Source organism: Ictalurus punctatus, chromosome 20, assembly GCF_001660625.3.
Source record: "Ictalurus punctatus breed USDA103 chromosome 20, Coco_2.0, whole genome shotgun sequence".
In the NCBI taxonomy this organism is placed as follows: Eukaryota; Metazoa; Chordata; class Actinopteri; order Siluriformes; family Ictaluridae; genus Ictalurus; species Ictalurus punctatus.
The window spans coordinates 24,261,546-24,271,007 of record NC_030435.2 but is presented as its reverse complement, the minus strand read 5'-3'; the positions used below and the strand labels follow the sequence as shown (position 1 = coordinate 24,271,007).

General features: G+C 42.6%; 1 protein-coding gene across 2 annotated transcripts; it reads left to right on the top strand.

The window, feature by feature from the left end:
* Window positions 1–9,462, top strand: LOC108280310 (serotransferrin-2). Of its 2 annotated transcripts, none has more exons than XM_017495175.3 (17): window positions 1–160; window positions 633–784; window positions 1,189–1,291; window positions 1,468–1,659; window positions 1,732–1,861; window positions 2,827–2,882; window positions 3,016–3,179; window positions 3,843–3,993; window positions 4,202–4,368; window positions 4,442–4,541; window positions 4,742–4,762; window positions 6,052–6,213; window positions 6,307–6,457; window positions 7,292–7,359; window positions 8,349–8,527; window positions 8,673–8,865; window positions 8,994–9,462. In XM_017495175.3, the coding sequence occupies exons 1-17, from the start codon at window positions 121–123 to the stop codon at window positions 9,038–9,040; spliced, it is 2,076 nt and encodes a 691-aa protein (XP_017350664.1). In that variant the 5' UTR covers window positions 1–120; the 3' UTR covers window positions 9,041–9,462. The 2 variants fall into 2 exon arrangements, with proteins under 2 accessions (XP_017350664.1, XP_017350663.1); XM_017495174.3 differs by having other exon boundaries at window positions 6,049–6,213.

Sequence of the window (9,462 nt, the reverse complement as noted above, 5' to 3'; positions counted from 1 at the left end):
TTTTAAGTCATTTAGGATTGAGCCCACACCTTTGCTGTTATCCTCAGCCCCCTGAGCTCTAGTCTCCCATTGAATCCACACTAACACCCTAGCTCTGTCTGCTGCATCCAGGAGTCCAGCATGAAGCTCTCGGTCATCGGTGTCGTCCTAGGATGCGTCGGTAATGCAGTAAATATTGTACAGCTTTTTTTTTTTAAACGCCAGACTGATTATAAACTCTGTGGTTGACTCTAAATTAGTTTGAGGTCTGTATTATTTTTGATGAAGTGTTCATTTGTAATTTGTTGCGAAACGAGACTCTGCTAATTCCACTATATTATAACCAACGATATAGCCATCTGCTCCTACTGCATTATCCTCATTACTGATGATTCACTCTGAACTTTCCGTTCTGGCATTGTGTAATACCGACTGTGTGTACACACGTACAGCTCAGACCACTACTACAACCGAAAATCCACGTAAATCTGACATTCTTTCAGGCCCTGATTAGTATTAGATTAGATTAGAATTTCACACATGGCCTACAATATACTACAAAATTGATCATTTACTATTTCGTCTAAAATCTAGATGCCAAGCTCATTATTATACTTGTTTTCCCCAATGCAAGTAATTTCTTGTTGTTTCAGCTTTGGCGAAGGCTGCGCCAATGGATCCGAGAATCAGATGGTGCCTAAAGTCAGAGCAGGAAGCTCAAAAATGCAGACAGCTCGCCTCAAAATCCGATTTGTTAAGTTGTGTGAAGCTCGAGGGCTCGATGGAATGCATCAAAGCCATCCAGGTAAATTATGTGCATACTTAAATCGTTTCCTCACTTTCAGTAACCGCTTTATCCTGATCAGGGTCACAATGGATCCGGAGCCTATCCCGGGAACACTGGGCGTCAGTCAGGAATACACCCTGGATGAGATGCCAGTTCATTACAGGGCACCACAACACACTCACACACTCACACATTCATTCATTCATTCATTCACACTTCTGGGTAATTAATCTTAACTAATCCACCTACTGGGTCTGAGGAAACCCACGCAGATACAGGGACAACAACATGCACAGAAACATCACACGGTCACCTGAGCTCAGGCGGATAGGAGGGATGAAACAGAACCGGAGATAATACATACATTCCTAACAATGCTGTAAATCCCAAATTCAGTCAATTCTGGGAATGTGTTTGATCAGAATGGTGAAGCAGATGCCATCACTCTGGACGGAGGAGATATCTACACAGCCGGCCTCGCACCCTACAACCTTCACCCCATCATCGCAGAACATTACGGCACAGGTAGTCTCTTTATAATAATTTTAACATTTAAAGAGTGATAAAGGCCTGTGCGGCAGTTAAAACGTTTCACACTTTACTTTTTATCAGTAGTCTTTAAGTATGTCACCAAATCCTGTTGCCTTTTTTTTCAAAAAGTGGACATGAACTGCTGATGTAAATTGCTGAACTTGTTTCAGATGAAGAGACGTGCTACTACGCTGTAGCCGTAGCAAAAAAAGGCACTAATTTTGGCTTCCATGACCTTCGTGGGAAGAAGACCTGTCACACTGGATTGGGGCAAACTGCAGGCTGGAACATCCCCATCGGCACGCTCGTCGAAAAGGGCCATATTAAATGGGCCGGCATCGAGGACAAACCTGTGGAAGAGGGTGAGAGGCTTTTTCATTTTCCCAGAATTCCAAGTGCCTATTTCATCTGATGTGCATCTGTTTGTTTTGCAGCGGTGAAGGAATTCTTCCCAGCCAGTTGTGTGCCTGGAGCAATCAACAGCTTGAGACTGTGCGAACTGTGTAAAGGCGACTGCTCGCGCTCTCACAAGGAGCCGTATTATGGTCACGATGGAGCTTTCCAGTAAGAACATCATCAGACGTGCTAACATTGCTAACACGATAATCCGCGCAGGCAGCAGGAAAAAAACAAACACAAAAAACCCCAGTGCAACAATTCCATGCTAACCGTGTAAACGATAAACCTGCGCGTAGGTTCGGGTGGATGTGATCTTGGAGAAAAGGTAGAGATGCTAGCTCTTATTGCCTTCTTGTTGTCGATTGGCTCACTAGACCAAGATTTGAGAATTCACACAACAGAGTTCACCTAGATAAGTGCCACAGGAATCCGTGGCTGGGAGTCAAGGTAGCACAATTGGACGTGCTCTCTAGGTTGGAGGGGCATTCTGTCTCCCCCCTGTCAATCACAGTGACACGTCAACTGTAAGCACGTGTATGCTCATATATGCAGAAGAAGGCAGATATCTAAGTTGGATATCTGTTGTGTGGGTGGGAATTGACCAAATTGCGAGAGAAAAATCTTCCCAAAAATAGACAAAGTTAAGACAAACTGACAGCATCTGCTAGCAAGAGCAAAAGTGTATTCCATATCCCTTCCCATGCAGGGAATTGTCTTTTCCTTCACGTGACGTTTATTCCCATTTGGTCTGCGTGCCTGAAAAGAAGAACACATTTTTTAGATGATCTCCTGTATTGCCACAGCAAGAGGTCAACATCGTAAATGCTACCTTAAATCTTAGCACCTTTGCCTCACTAGCCTTCCATCACATTTTCACCTTTGTCTGTGGTCCTGCTAAGATATGATATTAATATCCACTCTCATCGCGTTACGGAGGACGTCTGGGACACGTGGCCATATTCTTGTACATGTGTAGTAACCAGCGTAGTGTTAAACACCAAAGTTGCCTGGAATCAAACTACTTTAGCATAAACAGCGGCAGCTGTCCACATGTGTCATTTATCTTGAATTGAAACTCCCTAGACGGTGACAAATTCTAGACGTAACCCCTTTCTTTTCCGTTCCTGCAGGTGCCTGAAGGACGGAGCCGGAGACGTCGCCTTTGTGAACCATTTCACAGTGCTTAGTAAGATGCCGAGAAGTCATATGAAAATTTCATGACAGCATAATAGGCTTACCTTTGATCACATTTTACTGCAGTTAGAACCAGATTCTGTATGAGGAGCAATATCATGATATTCACCCTTGAGTATTTTTAGCTGCTGATAAAGCCAACTATGAGCTGCTGTGCAAAAATGGCTCCCGGAAAAGTGTGGACGAGTTTAAAACCTGCAACCTGGCTCAAGTTCCTGCCGATGCTGTGGTTAGTCGCAAAGACGAAGATCTGGCCAAGCGCATCTTTGAGGTTCTTGATAAACTCAAGGTATGTGATGGGATAAATGACGTAAATACTCTGTTTTATATTATATATATGTATATATGTTGTGGAAACCTGCCAATTCATACACTTATAGTACACTAATATCTGGAATCGTCATGTTAAAGAGAAAAAAAAATCAAATACAACATACAAAAACAAACAAATGATAAATAAATAAAATATTTCAACAAGGCGAAATGCTTAACATTAGCCTAATTAAGATTTTAAGGGATACTTAAAGCAAATAATTTGGGTGTCATAGGATTATATACTTCTGTCTGAATGTGTCTTATTTTCAAAATTTACTGTCTTTTAAACAATTTTAATCATTTTTAATATAGATTATAGCTTAATCTCCAAATCTTAATCGATTTGTTTCTAGATGATGGATTCCGTAGACGATGAGCATGTAACTATCGTGAACTGAAGCTCTCGTTTGTTTCGTGTGTAATGTATAAAGTGTGTAAAGGGAAACACTGTTGCGTCATAGTATCTATTTTTCATATGATCTAAAAAGAAAAAAAGCCACTGTCTTACGGACAGTATTATCAGTGTTAATTCTAGAAAGCAAGCGCTAGCTGTGTGTGCTCTGTAATTCACCGTGGATAAATTAAAGTAACTAGACGATTAACTAAATGTGAATTTGATACTAAGTCTGTTTCACAGGACAAAGGTCTGTTCACTTCCGAGGGCTTCTCAGCGAAAAACTTAATGTTCAAAGACTCGACAAAAGGGCTGCTGAAGCTGCCAGAGAGCACTGACTCTTTCCTGTACCTGGGAGAAGAGTATGTAGCTATTAGCCACGCTCTTACAAAAGGTAACACACAAACACTCACAGGCGCTGCACAACTGTCTGTATTAAAAATACTGTACTGTAACTTTTAATTGACTTTGCGGTTGATGCGTGCGATTCGTTAACAGTTTGGACGAGCAGATGATAAATCTGGGTCGATTTATACCACGTTTGGCCGGGAAGCCGTTAACCCTAAATGGCAACCCGATTTATCGGAATATTTGCTCCACAGGCTTCAGAACGGGCAGCAAATCTCATGAGATTACGTGGTGCACCGTGGGTCATGCTGAGAAAAATAAATGTGACATGTGGACCTTCATGAGTGTGGATGATCAGACAAACATCAGGATCGAATGCCAGGATGGCAGCACTGTCGATAACTGCATCAGCAAGATCATGGTAATGTCAGATAACAAGTCTCATATCTCATTTGTCTCACACTCATGTGAAACTGACAATGGCACGTCTGCAGCGTAAAGAGGCTGATGCGATGGCAGTTGACGGCGGACAGGTGTATTCTGCTGGGAAGTGTGGTCTAGTGGTGGCCATGGTGGAAGAGTATAACAACGAATGTGAGCAAAAATCATGTTGGTCTGATGTCTACATTAATCATGTTTGTAAAATAATAATTTTGCTACCATAAATGCTACCAAATTACAAAAAAATACTCATAAAGCATCTATCATGCTTTAGAAGTTACTAACCAGCTATACATTAGTTCATGTAATACAAGTGCAACTAATGATCCAATTTTGTTTTTCTCCCCCAACAGCAAAGTGCAATTTTGGGTCTGGTAGGTGAAAGCCATTTTCATTCATATTCTCTATATCCTGGATTAGCTGTATAAATATAGTTATGCATTTTGTGTTAGCAAGGGCATCAGTAAAGTGCAGGAGCAGCTTTACGCCATACTATAGATGTGAATGAAACGGGACATTAATAATGACCTCAAACAAAACTGCGCTGAGAGGTATCGCACTTGACTTAAGCGATAAGCTAATATATAGTGAATATTTAGAGTAACCCAGTAATAGGCAGTTGACAACATATCTTGGCTTCTGCAGAGTATTTTTAAACGAACCCAATTTGCTAACCCTGTTTTTAATTAATCCTGTCCTTTGTACCTCCCCTGAGCATGGGGCACCATGATGGCTGCCCCAATGGGCCCTTTACTGGGGCTCGGTAGAGTTCCCGCTTTTGAATACTATGTACAATAATAACTCTATGGAAGCTAAGTGGGGCAGTAAACTTGCTTCCTTACGATAGAACGACATCTAGATAGAAGCACCATTCAATGGACCGTTGGCTTCTGTCCATCAAATAGAAAAACTTAACTGTCAAAGATGTCATTAAAATTTCAATGGAATTTAAAGTGCATGGAGTTGTGAATGAGGACTTTATGAGAATTAACATTTTTGAACATCACCTGACTCAGTGGATGAGCCACCACAGGTGAATTGCTGTCTCAGAGTAAGGTCAACAAACCTGGATATAACTGGAGTAATGACAGGAACCACTAGGTGCTAGGGGCAAGGGGAGACAGAGTATTTGTTGCTGATCTTCTGAGGTGCAGAGACATTTACCAGATTATGAGGGCATGGGGTTGGAAAATCTCAGGAGTGACAATGGACATGATCAGGGGGTCCAACACATTCCTGTAAGAGATCCATGATCTCTTTCTCCACCATGTACACTTCCCAGTCCAGCAGATACTAGAGCGAGCACAGGAACTCTCACAGCAAATGTCTCTCTGGAGTGGGATTTCTGTCTCCAAATGGCTCTCTTCAGATGTACAAATGTTTAGATCTTGCTGGAACCTACTCTCTGCCAGGGATAAGGGGTGGCTGGTAACCGAGAACTCACTGAAAGGGTGTTAGTCCAGTAGGCAAGTGCTTTAAGGGCTTCACTTAACATGACTGCAAAGATAACAGCCAAGTTCCAGGTTCAGTCTCTCAACTTGGCCAATAGACTCTGGCCAGGTAAACAGAGATGAGGAATACATGGCCTGCTGCTCCATGAATGCTCTCCACACTCTGTATGAGCTGTTATCCTATCTGTGTTCTTTCATGCTCCCTTCAGCAGATGCCTCGTCCTATTACGCTGTGGCTGTGGTGCGCAAGGACTCTGATGTGACCTGGGAAACACTGATAGGCAGGAAGTCGTGTCACACTGGTTTGGGACGTACAGCAGGCTGGAACATTCCCATGGGTCTCCTCCATGATCACACCAAAGAGTGTAATTTCTGTGAGTCAACTCAGAGTGTGGTCATGTAAAAGCTCCACAGCATGTTGAATCTTCACAGGCTCATCTCTGTTCACTGCATTTATTCTTTTATAGCAAAGTACTTCAGTGAAAGCTGTGCACCTGGAGCAGATCCGAAATCAAATCTGTGTAAACTGTGCAAGGGTGCGGAAGGTATCAGGGGGAAATTAGACAAATGCAAAGCCAGCACTGCAGAGCGCTATTATGGCTACGCCGGAGCCTTCAGGTACGAGTCACATCAATCCGAATAAAAATGATTGCGAACAGAGCTGCATCTACCATTTATTGTTTAAAGTGATCTGAAGACAGAAGGGCTACCTAGCGAACTGACTCACGCTAAAGCACTCTGAGAATAGCATTAACGGAAAAAAGTCTCTTTTTTTTTAAAGAAAGAAAAGAATCCAATTTTTCAGCAGGAATTAAGTTCCTTGTTATATCAAGACCAGGTACATGGAACCATTTAGCCTCAAACCATTTAGCCTGGAAGATTGTTGCAGTGAAACTCTTCAGATGGGACACATGAATGTACCTTCAATCGATTCCCCTCCTAACACCTCCAATATGACTGTAAAACAACTCATCTTTCCTTAGTTAATCTTTCAACTTGCCAGTTGGCCTGATGATGAAAGCCTGAGGTGGAACATACATTAACTTTTACAGTCCGCTGGTTTGGGACTCATCAGTTTTGGTCATTCTGTCTTATGGCCTTATGGCCATTTCCATGGTTGTAGTGAAGCAATCGATCACCACCATAAATATCTGTGTCACCATTAGACGGTGGTAATTCTGTCATAAAGTCTTTATAAATTTTAGAGCAGGTCCTGTATGGGACAAGTAAATGTCCCGGATATCCGCTGGAACCTGACCCCGCCGTCTTGTCTGATCGATCACCTGCGTAACACTCGATTTCTGACCCAAAACACCAATCCGTATTAGCTTAAACGATGGGTTAATGACTCTCCAGCAGTCCTATAGAAGCAGAAATGTCTTATTCTAGATCTAAAAGGTTGTTTCAGTGAGGTTAATGCTGAAATGGAATCTGAGTGTTGGTGTCCTGCAGGTGTTTGGCTGAAGGTGCCGGTGACGTGGCCTTTGTTAAGCACAGCACTGTAGCGGAAAACACAGACGGTGAGTCGGAACTTGAGTAAATATTAATGTTTAAGAGCCATGTCCGAGCCAAACGTGACATCTGTTTAAAACTCTGCGTGTGTGTGTGTGTTAGAGTAAAATTCTGAGTAACAGGGTGGTGTGATGAAGTGTAGTTACTGTTACCAACCCAAAGTTGCTTATTTTCCTATAACAATAAGCACTGAAGTGTTTCGTTCCCTCTTATACGACAGTGTTTAATCTGCGGACTCCTGAGTAGCGCAACAGAAATGCGTTCATCCTGAGAATTTAAATTCTGATGATGCCACTACCATAATGAGTCTTTATTCATCATATATACATTTGCACAGTGAAGTTCTTTTCTTCGCATACCCCAGCATGTTGGGAAGTTGGGGTCAGAGCGCAGGGTCAGCCATGATACAGCGCCCCCTGGAGCAGAGAGGGTTAAGGTCCTTGCTCAAGGGCCCAACAGTGGCATCTTGGCAGTGCCGGGGCCTGAACCCCCGACCTTCTGATCAGTCACCCAGAGCCTTAACCGCTAAACCACCACTGCCCCCATCCATGGCTGTGCTGTCTGGATGGGAGGAGTGGCATTCTCTCTCTCCTCCGACCAATCACAGTGACACTAGCCAATCATGAGCCATGAGCCAATCGTGTTCGGCGGATAGCACTTTCCTCTGTGTGTTACGCCACCCTGTGATGCAACATGAGCAGCAATTTGAAAAAGATGTTACTAGATGTTAAGCACAGACTGACCAAGAATACATTAGGGAGAAAGTCTTGGCCCAAAAAACCCCCCGATGTCATAATTTTTACCCATTTATAGTTGCATTTAATGTTGCAGAATGACCGCAAATCAAGTGAGCTCCTGTTGTCACTCACGTTATAGCAGCTATAAACAGCCATTCCCTCACCAGCCCTCTCTTATTTAATGTCTCTTACAAAAATTTTCTAAAGTGTCATTTTTACTCAGCTTTATATTCCTGAAGAACTCCCGCATCTCTCTCCAGGCAACGGACCAGAGTGGGCTAAGGCTTTCAAATCAGCAGACTTCAAGCTCATCTGTCCCGGTGGCTCTGCTGAAATCACTGAATATGAGAAGTGTTATCTAGCCAAAGTTCCAGCTCACGCCGTCGTCACTCATCCCGAGAAACGTGACGACGTGGTGTCGGTCCTCAAGGAGCAGCAGGTGAATTAAAAAAAAACAAACATCCACAGTTAATCTGTGTTAAGATTCGTTTTTATTTCCTTGAAAAGAGCATTTAAACAGGGAAGGTAACTGTAGATCAAGCTCACTGAGACTTTTGGATTTTCATCCTCTTTCTGTATTTCAGGCCGTGTACGGTCATTCCAGCTCTTGGGTCGTGTTTAACATGTTCAAGTCTGAGGGCAAACAAAATTTACTCTTTAAGGACTCTACTAAATGTCTCCAAGAAGTTCCACCAGGAAAAAACTACAAGGAATTCCTGGGTAAAGAATATATAAGAACGATAGACTCCCTGCGCGAGTGTGCCAGCAGTAAGACAGGTAGGGGTGTGTATTTAACAGTAGATTCTACAGCTGGAACAACATGACAGCTGATTATCCGTATTATGATGACCCAAACAGTCAGCGTCACTCTTCTTTCTTTCTTTCTTTCTTGCTTTCCTTCACAGAACTGGAGAAGGCCTGTACCATCCACTCCTGCCAAAAGAAAACCTAAATGCTCCAGTTTGTCTCAGACATTCTGTCCTGCTTGTGCATTTGTGCGTGAAGATAACTGTAGGCAACTTTCTCACCTGTTTACAATTAATCAGTCATTGATGTAATTGGGGAAAAAATACACCTTGGTTTTACTGGTTTTCAATTTATACTCACAAAACCCTCTAAAAAAGGGAGGTACGATTGGCAATGCAAACATTAGCAAACACATACTACACACTAAGTATTTAATCTCTGCCTAAAAATTGGGTCTGGGTATCCATAATCCACGCATGACCTTTACTGCTAAAAACTGAAAATGAGAAATCCATCGTTCTGATGTCAGGAATTAATTAATCTCGGATTTCTTCTTTCCAGTGGTGAGACACCTCCTATATTCTTGAAACTTTGGGACCACCTGAATAAATAAATACATGTACCTTG

Excerpts from the sequence above, each read along its gene's own strand:
- LOC108280310 (XM_017495174.3), top strand. The coding sequence starts at position 121 with ATGAAGCTCTCGGTCATCGGTGTCGTCCTAGGATGCGTCG. Across the intron at positions 161-632 it reads TGTCGTCCTAGGATGCGTCG|CTTTGGCGAAGGCTGCGCCA; the intron begins GTAATGCAGTAA and ends TTGTTGTTTCAG. Across the intron at positions 6,458-7,291 it reads GGCTACGCCGGAGCCTTCAG|GTGTTTGGCTGAAGGTGCCG; the intron begins GTACGAGTCACA and ends GGTGTCCTGCAG.